Below are 15,045 nucleotides of genomic sequence, written 5' to 3' on the forward strand. Positions count from 1 at the left end.
ACTGTATACCTTACAGAAAAAACACTTTAATTTAATGAGCGAATCTTGCTGTAAGTTTGGAGTGTGAGAAGTCTGACGAGAGAGGAGACAATTGAATGCATCGTGACACAGGTCGGACTGGCCAGGTGAGTTTCACCGGGGGCGGGATCTGGGATCGGTTTCCCTTCCTGTTATTTAACCTTCCTTAAGGCGGTGCTCACAGCGAGGTCTGACCTGGGGTCAGTGTGAGAGTGTTAAGAACGAAGGTATGTTTCCACACTGCTCACTGCGGAACAAGACCGAGAATCATCAGGTGAGTCAGGTCCCCATATGGACTGTTCTCATTTTCTCTTTCCATGACAGGAATACACATTTTAGCGCGTCAACGTCAATCAATGTATGTGTACGTTGTACACGTCACTGTGATGTTTTTTATTTCTAATTTAACATTCACCTGTTTACAGTGGCCCAGGTCACACAGACAGAAAGCCTCTTTACTAACAACCCCTTTACTAACAACCCCTTTACTAACAGCCCCTTTACTAACAGCCCCTTTACTAACAACCTCTTTACTAACAACCTCTTTACTAACAACCCCTTTACTAACAACCTCTTTACTAACAGCCCCTTTACTAACAGCCCCTTAACTAACAGCCCCTTTACTAACAGCCCCTTTACTAACAGCCCCTTTACTAACAACCCCTTTACTAACAGCCCCTTTACTAACAGCCTCTTTACTAACAACCTCTTTACTAACAGCCCCTTTACTAACAACCCCTTTACTAACAGCCCCTTTACTAACAACCCCTTTACTAACAGCCCCTTTACTAACAACCTCTTTACTAACAGCCCCTTTACTAACAGCCCCTTTACTAACAGCCCCTTTACTAACAACCCCTTTACTAACAGCCCCTTTACTAACAACCTCTTTACTAACAACCTCTTTACTAACAGCCCCTTTACTAACAACCCCTTTACTAACAGCCCCTTTACTAACAGCCCCTTTACTAACAACCTCTTTACTAACAACCTCTTTACTAACAACCTCTTTACTAACAACCCCTTTACTAACAACCTCTTTACTAACAGCCCCTTTACTAACAGCCCCTTTACTAACAGCCCCTTTACTAACAACCTCTTTACTAACAACCCCTTTACTAACAACCTCTTTACTAACAGCCCCTTTACTAACAACCCCTTTACTTACAACCCCTTTACTAACAACCTCTTTACTAACAGCCCCTTTACTAACAGCCCCTTTACTAACAGCCCCTTTACTAACAGCCCCTTTACTAACAACCTCTTTACTAACAGCCCCTTTACTAACAGCCTCTTTACTAACAGCCCCTTTACTAACAACCCCTTTACTAACAACCCCTTTACTAACAACCTCTTTACTAACAGCCCCTTTACTAACAACCCCTTTACTAACAACCTCTTTACTAACAGCCCCTTTACTAACAACCTCTTTACTAACAACCTCTTTACTAACAGCCCCTTTACTAACAGCCCCTTTACTAACAGCCCCTTTACTAACAACCCCTTTACTAACAACCTCTTTACTAACAACCTCTTTACTAACAACCTCTTTACTAACAGCCCCTTTACTAACAACCTCTTTACTAACAACCTCTTTACTAACAGCCCCTTTACTAACAGCCCCTTTACTAACAGCCCCTTTACTAACAGCCCCTTTACTAACAACCTCTTTACTAACAACCTCTTTACTAACAGCCCCTTTACTAACAGCCCCTTTACTAACAACCTCTTTACTAACAACCTCTTTACTAACAACCTCTTTACTAACAGCCCCTTTACTAACAGCATAACTTTGTTAGCCAACAGTTCTATCACAGTTCCTATTAAAGAAGATATTTGTGACTTACAGTGGGGTGTCACTCCGATTTGGGTCAACTTTGAGGGCCGTTGTCTCCTGACTGATTGGTCAGAAAAGGAAAGAACTGCTGCCTGCTGCACATGAAAACAGAGAATTTGACAATAATATGTATATAATAATAGCAAGAGGTGTGAGAATGATTGAGACATCTTCCTTCTCCTCGTTTGCACCGCTGGGGAATGGGTAGCTGCCCCCAGACCCTATTTCAGCTGCTCCCAAGTCCGTCTCTGTTTCCTTTTTCCTTTATCTCAGCAGCAATGACGTTAGACAATGAGTACAACGTCATTATAACCCATGAAAACATTTATTTTTGTTGGAATCGTCTGTGTTTGTCTTTGCAGCGAGCACAGAGTCCAGGTCCCAATGTCTTCAGGAGGGGTTGGTTATGAGCCCAGGTTCCACCGGGTACAAGATCCACACTATGACCAGGTCCCCGACGGCTCCTCATGGCACGACCCGGATCTTCCTATGCCTCCGGGTCCCTTGCATGAAATAGCACCCGCTGTGAGCTTGGACCCCCTCCCTCCTCCCCCTCTACCTGAGCAGCCTGCTGTTGGGGATGAATCCTTGTACCCCCCCAGCGACGATGAGCCAGTGGACGGTGACTGTGATGCCATGGACATTAAACCAGTCCGTCGCTTCATACCCACCTCCCTCAAGAACTTCTTCCGTGGCAATAGTGGTAAAAGTGTCAGCAACCATTGGGCCGTCCCTCCCCCGCCTTTACCGGCCCCTTACTCCACCGCCCCCTCATCCACTAAGAATGCCAGCTGCCGGACCACAGCAGGAGTCCCGTGCTCACCACCCAACTCCGCCCCTCCCTCTCCGTCCCTGCTAGGGTCCAACCGGGACCCCTACGGCGGCTCTGGCTACAGCTACACCTCTCAGAAGGAGCGCGACGGGTTGCCGCTGGGTAGCGAAGCCCTCACCTCCGTATCGGCAGTGCCCACCAATCTGTCGGCCCTGACTTACCACGAGCGGGTGGAGGAGTACCACCTGCGCTACGCCTACATGAAGTCCTGGGCCGGCCTGCTGAGGATCCTGGGCTGTGTGGAGCTGCTGATGGGAGCTGCAGTGTTCGCCTGCGTCTGTGCTTATGTTCATAAGGACAACGAGTGGTTCAATATGTATGGGTACTCCCAGCCGGGGCTCGGTGGAAGTGTCGGCGGATATGGGGGCGACCCCTACACGGGCCCCAAGACCCCGTTCGTCCTTGTGGTGGCTGGTCTTGCATGGATAGTGACCGTTATCCTGGTCGTTCTCGGCATGAGCTTGTATTACAGAACCATCCTTCTAGACTCTTCTTGGTGGCCCCTCACCGAGTGTGCCATCAATCTGGTCTTGGGGATTCTGTATTTAACAGCAGGAATATTGTATGTGAGGGACACCACGCGGGGGGGGCTGTGCAACTTCCCGGTCTTCAATAACGGATTAAATGGGGCATTTTGTCGCACAGAGGCTGGCCAGACAGCAGCCATCGTCTTCCTCTTCATCACCATGGTGCTCTACTTCATTGGTGCAGGAGTGTGTCTGAAGCTGTGGAGGCATGAAGCGTCCAGGATGAGGAAGGAGGGGCTGGCATATGAGGTCTGACACTCGCACACACTCATTCAATTTCTGTTCCCGTTTTGTGAAATCTTTTTAATTAAAGAAGGCATTAGGTTCGCCCTCATGAGACGAATTCCCAGTTTGAACATCGCAAGCATCTAAATAATCCCTCCAATTCTGTTCTTCCCCAAACCCAGAGCAAAACCATTGGATCGTCGCTCCCTCTGTCTATCGTAAGTATCCCGGGTTGCTTTTGTAATGTCCGATCAGGCCTTGAAATGCACACCCAGTGTACATGAAGTGACCCCATGATGTTTTGTACTGTAGCCGGGTCCATCCTCCAGGGTCTCTGAGCGGACCCCTCTGCCCACTCTCCAGCCAGACATCATGGACTCCACCAACTACTCTGCAGCTGCTCCTCTGATGGCACTGGAGCCTGAGATTCTCAGAGGCCACATACCAGCCGGACACATCCCCAAACCTGTCATCATAGCCGACTATGTGGCGTGAGTGAAAACCTTTCATGGCTTATTTTGGACCAGTTGTGCCTCACTCGCTGGCACAGGAAGTGTGACGTTACTGTCTATGCCAATTTGTTCTACGGTACATCTGTCGTGCAGTGAAGGTAGAAAGTCCAAAATATGGTACTGACTTTTACCAGTCACGTCCGATTAGCTGAGTCACCAAGTCGATGATTTGAGTTGATGACGTTTCTCTGCTTTAAATCCGTCGTTCTCTTTCTGTCATTATGATGTAATATACCAGACATTCATTTTATTAAACCCATTATACGAGATCACTGTGATTGCTCCCGTGTGTCGAGCCAAACCAACAATAAATGTATTGTGTTTGTAAAGCCTGATACTGGTAGAGCTCGAGTCTGACAGACAAGCGAGGAAAGTCAGAAAGTATAGAGATGGACACATTGTTGGTTTGGTTCATTTCACAGGATTCAGAATATTTAGACTCTTTGATGGATCGCAATAGATTTTGTCATCTTTAGAAACTGCAGGAGTCTGAGAGACATTCAGCTGTAGTTTGAATGCAGCTAGCGGCCCAAGTCAACATGTCTCTCGTCCCCGCAGAAAGTACCCCAGCATCCGCTCAGACGAGGAGAGGGACCAGTACAAGGCTGTGTTCAATGACCAGTACGCCGAGTACAAGGAGCTGCATGCTGAGGTCCAGGCCATGGCCAAGAGGTTTGAAGAGATGGACGAGATGATACAGAATCTTCCCCCCCGGCCTTCCAGCCAAATGGTACGACCCTCTCTCCTGCTACACACACACACACACACACAGGAACACACTTGAACACACGCTGTATGCATAACATTCAAATTGTGTTTCAGGAGAAGGAGCGGATCAGCGCCATTTTATCTGAATACCAAAGGAAGAAAGCTGTAAGTATACATCAGGCAGCGCTGGTGGACCATCTGCCACTGGTTCTTGATTGGTGGAAGGCTAAATCAATCAAATATCCCTTTTTTTAAAGTAGCTAGTAGGAACTGCGTATAGGAAGTGGACGTAGTTGCTGTGGCATCACCTATCGCCTTAGGGACTCCAGATGTGTAGCCCACAGTTTGGCATTTTGACTGCCATTATCCTGTTTTAATCTTTGCCTTTGACAACAAGTCAAGGGAAGTGACTCGGAGTGCAGAGGAGAAATGGCTACGTGCGCCTCTGGCAGTGTTAGCAAATAGGTCAATCAGAAGGTCACCTGGCCCAAAGCTGCATGGTCAGTTTGACTCTAAATATAACCCCAATTTACCAAATGAACATCTTGCTGTATTTGGCGAATCTCATGTTTACAATGTTTACTGAGGCAATAGATCGAGTAGTACCACGGCCACTTTAGACTTATACAATCAGACTTCTTTTCACCAGCGGACCGGTGGCACCCTGCTGCTCTCAGAGGAAGTCACATGTGCACACAGTTGTTCCAATGACAGCGACGTATAAATGGCTTTGTTATAATAAAGTCAGCACCACCACAAAATGTTCTTTCTTCTGGTTTGTTAATATTCATTTGGTTTACTGAAAACTATGAAGTGAACCAAATGCTTTGGATTGTATCTGTTGTGTTATTTGCAGTCACCCACCAATGAAATGTCTTGATATTGACTATTAAAAATGTACAGGAATCCCATGGCTTATTGTCATTAAAGGATTTGTTTCTGTTGTATCTTGCCAGGATCCAACGTATTTGGAAAAAAGGGAGAGATGCGACTACCTGAAGAACAAGCTCTCTTACATCAAGCAGAGGATTCAGGAGTACAACAAGGTCCCGGACGCAAACAACTAATCCCCGCAGTTCAAGCGCTCAGTAGCACTCCTGGAATTCATATCAAGAAAAAAAAAGGTTGCTAAGGACATTTTAAATGCCTGATTTGATGCTTGTGTCAGTAACTAATCATATTTTTAGCATTAATTGAGTGGCGAGCCCAAAACTCTAAGTGTTCCTTTTGAAAGTGAGTGTAAATAAGATCCCACCAAATGAATAAATGAAGTAAACAAGACGGAGTCAATGTTAAGGACGCTATGATTAGTCCTGCATCCGCAGCAGACGAGCAGGAGCTGAGGTTTGTTAGTTGATCCGTGGTCCCATTGGATGGACTTTTATATGCTGCACGTGTCACAGCGTGGAGGTCAAGCTGCTTGTTATAATCCTTCCTGTTTGCTGGTATTACTTTTGACATTGTTCTTTTGAACTGTGAGGCTCCATGACACTGAAATCATAATGTTGAATATGACACGATGGCGGTTTATTATTATCTTTAGTCACTACTTTTGTAAACTCACGTATATAGTTTGTGTGATATGTGCATGTTGTTGTTTTGTATCATATGTAATGTGCTTCATAACAAAGAAGGAACTTTTTATAAACTCTTCAGCTAATATCCTGTTTGGATGACTTGTGTTGTTGTGTTGTGTTATTGTCAGCCACGACAAATTGCATTTGTTTGTATTTATTGTTGATTTACATCAGTTTACATAACAAATGTGAAACATAAGTATATGTTTTACAAAATAATAATATAGTCAGGTTGATAAATGAATATGGATGTAAATGATGGACCTGGTTATCCGTATGAACCATCATGGTATATCTCATCATTGTTTTCAGTCTTCATTTAGAATTGTGTTACACGTGTTTCCTATGGAAATGTATAGCCAACATGTTGTATAATGAAGTAAAACCACGGTAAAATGGGTCAAATTCGCGGTGGTGCAGTTAATGAACCCCTCAGGAGACCCAGGGGTCTTGTGGCCTCGTCAAAGGAACAACGCAGCAACGCTAAATGTCCCTGACAGCGTGCACAGCGCTCATGTTGATGAACGTGTTGTCAGCCTTTTGGAATGGCTGCTGCCTCAGCCTGCCGGACCGGTTCAGCGCGTTGTGTGTTCTTTAAATGCTTTTCCCAGTATCACGTTTAGCCGCGGCCCGGAGTAGAATGACCGCCTATGTGTCACGTTGCTGCCTCTCTCCTCGCCTTTATTTGAAACAAGCAAGTGATCATTAAATCAGCATTAAAGTTTAAATCATAACCAAAATCAAATCATCTTTTTCTTTTTTACCAGTTAAACTAGTTTAATTAGTTACAAGTAGTTACTATAGTAATGATACTGAAAAATGAATGTATAGAAAACTGTGCTACTTAGATATTGATGATGAAACTATAATGCCGGCCTGCTTTCTCTTGTTCATTCCTTTTTCTGTCAACGCTGGATTAAAAAACACCTCATAACAATCTAAAACGGGGCTTCACGCGCTCCCGGATGTGCGCGCTCCCGCGAGGCCTCCTGGTCGCCGTGTTGTCGTGAAGGACACGGGACAGGTTAGTCCTGTAAAGGGGGAGCCCGCGTGATGAGCGCACACACCTGTGGGCGTGGCCCTCGTTACCACCCGCTGATCGCGTCCGCGTCGCAGTCTCGTCGGGATCGCGCGCTCATCACAGCAGGTGGGTCAATTTCACCCTTTTTTAGCGCGTTTTGAGGCGCAGCGAGCGACACGCGAACTAAACGCGGAACGGCGACACAAACAAAGAGAAGTCGGCTCGCTGCTTCTCTCCGGCGACCACAGAAGCTCAATAGCAGAAGAGTTTTCATGAGAAAACATTAGTAGGTGTCACAGACGCCGTTGTTTTGCTCTTGATACCCAAATGTGTATTTGCCATGTCAATATAGTTGTTTTAATGTATGAATATATATTTTTTAGCTTTTCAAGCTCCAGTTGGATTTCAGTATGCCGAACAACAAAAAGAGATCCCCGACGCACCATGGGGGCAACCAGTAAGTTGACCTTCATCTATCCCTCCTCCTCTACGCTGTAATCCTTATGTCCATCTGTACATATCGCGGGTAGGCAGTGAGACCATGGTATGGAGATGCAGGATGGGAGGTGGATCGGTCAAACTAACAGAGGACATTGTTCCGGGGGACTGCTTTGTGTCCAGTGCAAAACTGAGAGTGAACTCCGACCTTTTGTCTCTGTGATGGTCAGTCGTTCTGTGGAGAAGCCATTAGGCAGTCGAGTTGACATTAAGCATGCTCGTTACTAAGCTCTTGTGAAGGCAGAAAGGTCTCTGTGCATTTTAACATGTGGTTCGAGACTGATGCTAGAGGGGGGAGTTAGGGAAGAGTTGGGATGAGAATGTGGTGAGAGAAACAGTGAGACGTTTTAGGGACTTTAGGGATTCTGGATTAGCCAGAGGAAAAAAAGTTCTGTTTGGGTGTCCTGTAGAGACACGGTCAGATAAGGTGGATAGGTCAGACAATACCTTGACGATTGTCATTGATTTCATTGACGGTGACAGACATGCTTCATTACATTCAGATCAGATTCCCTGATAAACAATACAGTCTTTAGTTACAGGCCTTAAGGTCTTGTACTTTGTTTTACGTGTATACTAGTGGTCTCCACATGTTTAACACGATTTCCCTGCACACGAGGAATATTTATTGGGGCTAACGTCCTTCTCCTTTAGAGAACCACTTTAAATGTTGTCCGTTCAGATAGTTTAGTTAGTGAGGATGAGAAGATCAGATTCCATCTCGCTCTACATTACTATTATTCTGCCTGGCTTTAGTCATAAATTGTGCTTTGTTAATGTAACAAGTGTGAAGTAAAAAGGAAACATTTTGGTTCTAAAAATACTTGATACTAAGTAGTGTTTATTGACAGTACAGGTCTCACAACTTTGCCCTTTAAGCTCATCCACGGGAGTCTAGACCCGAGCGTCCAAGTGTTTTTCTTATGGGGGGGCAACGGGCTGGCCAGAGTTTCTGAGACTGCAGTGAGACAAGGACAGAAGGTGATGTCGTGAACCGTACCTAAAACATCTTTGACGTGACGAGCCTTCAGCGTCTCTTCGGCGTCTCCGTTTCCCTCCAACTTTTCACCCTGTCACTTTGTGGTAAGACACTCATCTAAAGGTGAACGCGTCATCGAGCACAGCTCCTCTGTCCTCTTCTGTTGCAGCCACAGCAGCAGACCCAGGCACAGTGAGCTCGTGTACAACCCAGCGTTTTCCTCCTACCAGGGAGAGAGGATGCTTCACTTCTACCGCTGGACGTCACCACCTGGAGTAATGAAGATATTGTGTCTCATCATCATCGTCCTGTGCGTGGCCGTGTTTGCTTGTGTGGCCTCCACATTGGCCTGGGACTACGACATCGACTCCATAGGTTTGGGAGGTGGCGCTGGCTTGATACCAGGTTATGGCGGCTCATCGGGTGGCTCATATGGCGGCGGTTTTGGCGGCTCATATGGAGGCGGCGCTGGTGGCTCCTATGGAGGCGGCGCTGGTGGCTCTTATGGAGGAGGCGCTGGTGGCTATGGCGAAACAGAACTGAGTCCTGCGGCCGCCAAAGGCTTCCTCATCGCCATGGCTGCCATAACCTTCATAGCTGCGCTCATCATATTCGTGTTGGTCATTTCGAGGCAAAATGCGGCCCGCTCACCAAAGTTCTACCTAGCAACCATCATCATCTGTGCCATCTTGGCATTTCTGATGATCATCGCCACGATTGTGTACCTGGTGTCGGTGAACCCTACAGCCCAGTCCACAGGGTCCGTCTACTACAGCCAGGTCCAGCAACTGTGTTCCCAGTATCAGACCCAGAGCCAGGCCCAGGGTATCTTCCTCAACCAGTACCTCTACCATTACTGTGTGGTGGAGCCGCAGGAGGTGAGATACGCTTGCTTTTCACTCTCACTGTGACAGTGTTGACCATTTACCAACGTGTTGTTCTGTGTTCTACTGTAGCGTTCTATGAATATGAATATATTGCTGTCTATGAATAAAAAGCCAGGACGTTGCTTTCCCCAAAGACATGTTTCACTCTTTTGGACGCTAAGAGCCACTAAGTCGTTGGTCGTGGCATAGGCCTCTATGGGGGTACCCTGGTGAACTGACCCTTTTAACTTGCACCCAGTGCTTTGGAGCTGTCCTGTTTGCAGTGTTAGCGCACACCTCCAGGCTTCCCTGTTACTTACTATTGATGACCGGGGATGTGATTTTGTCGCACTGACGTGGATTCCTGTTTTTCTTCCAGGTCATAGCTATTGTCCTTGCCATCCTGGTGTTTGTTGCCCTCATCATCCTGCTGGTGTTTGCAGTAAAGACTCGCACCAACATCAGGCGCTGGGGGCAGGATCGCATACTCTGGGATGAATTGACGGTTGTCAATAATGGTCTCCAAAACAGTGTCGGGGATTGGGTGAGTGTGTGTGTGTGAGTGTGTGTGTGTGTGTGTGTGTGTGTGTTGGACAAAGCTTCTTTACTCAGCACACTAAGACTAAGTAAATCAGCTCATTTCAAAGTATAACCGCTCGTAGGTTTAAACTGTAACACACGCTACTTGTCAGCTACAATGTCAGTAACTCAGCGTGGTTACATGGATTCAAATAACTGGCTTAGTCGGACTGAAATTGAATTATCCGTTTCATGTAAACACCTTTGTCCGACTATGTGCGGTCTTACTACGATCCGACTAACACGCCTGGATAACTCGATCCGATCCGGTTGGTAGTTCGACTATTGCTGCATGTAACGGTGAATCGGATGAGGAACTGGACTTTGCGTCTTTGCGCCTGCTTGAGATCCCGACGGCGTCTTCTCTCCGTTATCAAATCAGCCAATAGCGCCATTCGCATTCGCTGTGCTCCTATTAACATCACGCACACACAGTAGAGGGATGTAGCTTCACCTCGCTCTCCGCTCGCCATCTTTCTCCTAATGTTGATGTTGTTGTGGTTGTTGTTGTTGTTGGTAGTGGTGAAGCGGTCAAGAGGAAATGGCTGCATCACAACTAGTTGTAATGAAAACAGCGCCACCTATCGTATCGGATATGACGTGCTTTCGGCCAATGATTTGATTTATTCACTGCCATGTATATTGGGATTGAGCAAACCCTCCTGTGTTAATGTAGTGACCCCATTTAGCCACCATGGCTATAAAAAGCGTGCCATCTTGTATTTGAGCACTTTACTCTGGTAAGGCTCTACAAAGGCCTCCGTGAAGAGTGGACACGATGCCATAAGGCTGCTGAAGGGTAAATGAAGAAAGAATGACTGATGTTAAAAATAGAGAAGGAGATACTGACTGAGGCGTCTGCCGAGACAAACGGCGTCATGAACAGAAGTTGTTTGTGTACTCGCTGGTATTACAGACTTGTTGCGTCACATTCGAGGAAACCACCCAGAAAAACATGAATAGAATGAATTCAAGGGGTTGGGATGAAATTAAGGCTGCAAACAGATCTGTGGTTAAACTCGACTTTGTCCATCTCCACATAGTGTGGTGAAAATCCGACTAGTAGCTAGAAAATGTATTGTTTTGTTTACAAAGACCGATTTGAAGAACATACAGTACACAGAACTTTCACTTCTGGGAAGTGGGCCTATAGTCTTACTTGTTGTGGCACATTCTTAGAAATGGTGTGTGTGACATCGGGGAGGGATGCGGTTTCTGGGTGTGGTCTGTTCCAACACTCTTTGTTGCCGAATAATGTGTTTTTAAAAAACGCTGAGAACGAACATCTCAGTGGATGCGCTTGAGATCATTAGAACGAACCGAAGAGCCCTTAATTTGTCCGTACTGACATCAGCGTGGCCAAGTGTTGCCCTGAGACCTCTTCCATGCCAACGTGGCTTTCCTCCCAGGCAGGAGTCCTTAGTGCCTGGGGGGGCGTCCTGTTGACGGTGGGGACAGTATCGCTGATGTTCAGGTATGCAGGGAGAAGTCGAGGAACTGGTTTGTCCTGGTGAACGCTGCAGCAAGCACAATGTTTATCACACGCTCCATTAGCACGTGTGATAGGAGGGAAAACCGGACTGAGACCTCAGGCCTCATGACCTCATGAGAAAAGCAATTTCATAAATGGGTTTATTTGTAACAAAATTGCTGAAATCGAAATAAATACCGTAAAAAAGTTTCAGCATCTAAAACTGGTATATTGGAATAATGGACTTTATTTTATATATTATTTGAAAAAAAAAGAGTGAAATGTAATGTGTTGCTACTTAAGGCCATGATAATGGTTAGAATTGTTTATGGTAAATAATAATGCATTTTTTTTTCTTTTGATTTGTGTGTGAATGTTAGTGACTGATGGCAGGTGTCACTGTGTGTGGTTCTCCTGTCATCAGTGTGAATGGGTGTGAATGGGTGAATGATGTCATGTAGTGTTAAAGTGCTTTGAGTGGTCGGAAGACTATAAAAGCGCTATACAAGTACAGGCCATTTACATACACTAAATATGTTCACTTGACATTTCTTTCTTTACCAGAAAAAGTATTTGGAAATGTTCTAATAATAATATAACATGGATGTAAATCGTGTTATTGATATAAACAATGTGGTAATATTACACTGCACTGGATGCACCACGTAAAAGCCGTGATGACATCGTCCGCTCCGCCCAAACTCATCCATCCGCACCCATCAAGACTCATTTGTGAAATTGGTCGAATGTTCTTTTGAGAATTAAATACGTATGAAAGTTTGATCGAAACTAGCATGGGTCTCTACGGCGACTGAAATGGACCTTTTCTCTTGCTTCAGGTGAGCAAAGTGTCAGGTAACCCAGAGGTGCTGCTGAATGGGGCTAATCACGGAGGGAGGGGGTCCAGGGACTATGTGGACCAGCTGGACCACAGCAAGCCTCTCTACCTGCCAGGGTAAGCTATGCGTCATTCACGACTAAACTCACCACCACTCAGATTAAAGCCCTTAGACGGCTCAATCGTTTGAAGTAATATACAGAATGCCGTTAATATTCTGTCTCAAACAACAAATTGATGTGTTCCTCTCTAAATACTGAATATTAATTCAGAAAAAGGTTCTGGCCTTTTATTGGTAATACGCTTTATATTTAAGCAGTTAGCTGAATGCTTGGCAGTCTGGTTTGATGGGGAATCTGAATATATACAGAGTTAATTTGCGTATGGTGATGGCTGCGTCCTGATAATGGTGCTCGACCCAGTGTGTAAATCTGTGATGTGGTTTTGCAGCGACTCGGACATCAGCAGCTCTGTGGGAGGCCCCAAGCCCCGGCTGAGAGACTACGACACTGCTGTGGAGTCTGGAGATGACCTGGAGGAGGAGGACTTCAATGTGTGAGTGGATCACCAACAAGCCGCATCGATCTTTTATGCTTTTATTGGGATTTGATGTTTGTTTCTCCCGTGTCCACCGGCCAAATGTAGGCTAATGGCTACCTGTCGCATAATGTCACTTCTCATCTGCAGTTTGTTTCCACCCATTGTGGATGAGCAAGAGCGTCTGAACTACAAACGTGAGTTTGACCTGGAACATCAGGAGTACAAGAGCCTGCAGGCCGAGCTGGAAGGCATCAACCAGGACCTGGCTGACCTGGACCGGGAGCTGGACCGGCACCCCGAGGGCAGTGCCCCGTACCTGGTGAGTCGGGGTCAGACTCCGATTCAGGGGACTCGCCTACAATCGGTTGTTATGGCTGCCAATAGGAAGGCAGCGGTGTGGTAGTGAGAACAGAGACCGTTATTCCCAGTTTTGGACATTTTCTAAGGCTTTATTTAGGAAAACCGTTGTTCCAGTGCTGAACTTCTGCTCCATTGACTTCTATCGTTGTGATCTTAGGACGCCTTGGACAAACACAGCAGGCTGAAGAATCTCAAGAAGGTGAGGAACATGCAGTCTATTACAAATACATCCAGGCCACTCGGAACAGAAGAGGGCTTAATACATTTCTTTTGCAGTCCCCACATTACCAGGTTAAGAAGAACAGGTGTAAATATCTCCGGTCCAAACTGTCCCACATCAAAAGGAGGATCAGCAACTACGACCGCCGGCCATGAACTTCCACCTCTGACCCCCCCACTAACTAACTATTCACACTTATGCAATGTTTTTTTTATTTACTATTTTACGAAGTTGGAAAGTCTGAGATGTTAAATTAGATGGGTATGTGTCAGTACTCTTATGAAGCCGCTTCTTTTGTAGCCTTTTAAAATATAATGTTTTCTAGTTTCATGTAGAATGAAGGAAGAGCTGACACGAGACACGTGAATGTGCTGAGCACCATTGAGTTGCTGACAAGCCGTTGTAAATATGTGTATTTCTAGTACATTTTTCTCTACTATTTGTTCTTATTATAGATCTTAGACATTGGGCTATTAAAAGGAAATGAATAAACGATGGCTGGGTTTGCTTTAGGTGCACCGTGTCAAAAGAAGATGAACACATTTTCAATAGTCTATATACTTTTATCCAGCACATCTTGATGAAATTGATTGTTTTGCTGTTTTACTCAACTGATGTATGTAAAAGGTGGTTTAGTTTGCAACCACAAAGTTCCTTCTGCCAGTGGTAATACATTTTGGAGAAAGCATGTTTACAAGATTTCAATAAAGAAAAGTGATCAATAAGCTTTTGTATCACTGTGTTAAGATGATTCCAGCTGCCATAGTAACAGTGCTAGTATTCTACCTTTAGAAGATGTGATGTAATCAATACAGGTGGACTGCGGTCTGGAGGAGCACCAGTGCAGCTCCCAGCTGAAGAGAATGATCTAAACACGGGCAGACTGCTCTCTCTAGCCGATACGCTGCAGTGCCGGGGGGGGGGGGGGTAACAAGGGAGGCAAAACGCCATAAACCGACCGCAGCACTACTGAGGAGCAATCGTGAACATCTGTAAACTCTGTTGTTGCATGTTCTGTGAAGAAATAAGTCAAGTTTTAGATGCATATTGAAGAGATAAAGGTTGAAAGTCGTATAAAATATTTGATCTAGCTAAATATTTACTCCCAGATTGAGACAATCTCGTCTACTGAAGATCCATTTGGTTTCACACACACACCTTTGGTTAATGTGTGTGTGGTTACACCAACTATTACAGTGCACGTTGGATTTTGACTGAGAAACAGCTTATCGTGCACATGATGTGTGATCAGCTGACTCAAGTGAGCTCATTCACCTATACAGATGTATTTAAGTGACTTAAAACCACCAGGCTCGACCAAGAGGTGGCCCACAACGGAGCCTCCACAACCCGATGGAACTGCCACAGTCGCGCTGTCAACACTGTGGACGAGCACATGGAAGAATTCCAAAGTGTTTCCAGACCATCAGAGACTCG

At 45.6% G+C, this 15,045-nt stretch overlaps 1 protein-coding gene across 1 annotated transcript; it reads left to right on the forward strand.

Annotated features, from left to right (window-relative positions):
- Positions 1 to 157: 157 nt before the first annotated feature.
- LOC120830974 (uncharacterized) lies at positions 158 to 14,333 on the forward strand. The gene is made up of 16 exons (XM_040196025.2): positions 158 to 292; positions 2,218 to 3,463; positions 3,622 to 3,657; positions 3,752 to 3,930; positions 4,510 to 4,681; positions 4,774 to 4,824; positions 5,616 to 5,714; positions 7,336 to 7,383; positions 7,641 to 7,714; positions 8,904 to 9,612; positions 9,980 to 10,144; positions 12,490 to 12,605; positions 12,939 to 13,043; positions 13,176 to 13,347; positions 13,546 to 13,587; positions 13,665 to 14,333. Exons 2-16 carry the CDS (start codon positions 2,240 to 2,242, stop codon positions 13,761 to 13,763), a joined length of 3,291 nt encoding a protein of 1,096 aa, XP_040051959.2. The 5' UTR covers positions 158 to 292; positions 2,218 to 2,239; the 3' UTR covers positions 13,764 to 14,333.
- The last annotated feature ends 712 nt before the right edge of the window (positions 14,334 to 15,045 follow it).

This window comes from Gasterosteus aculeatus, chromosome 13, assembly GCF_964276395.1.
Source record: "Gasterosteus aculeatus chromosome 13, fGasAcu3.hap1.1, whole genome shotgun sequence".
NCBI lineage: Eukaryota > Metazoa > Chordata > Actinopteri > Perciformes > Gasterosteidae > Gasterosteus > Gasterosteus aculeatus.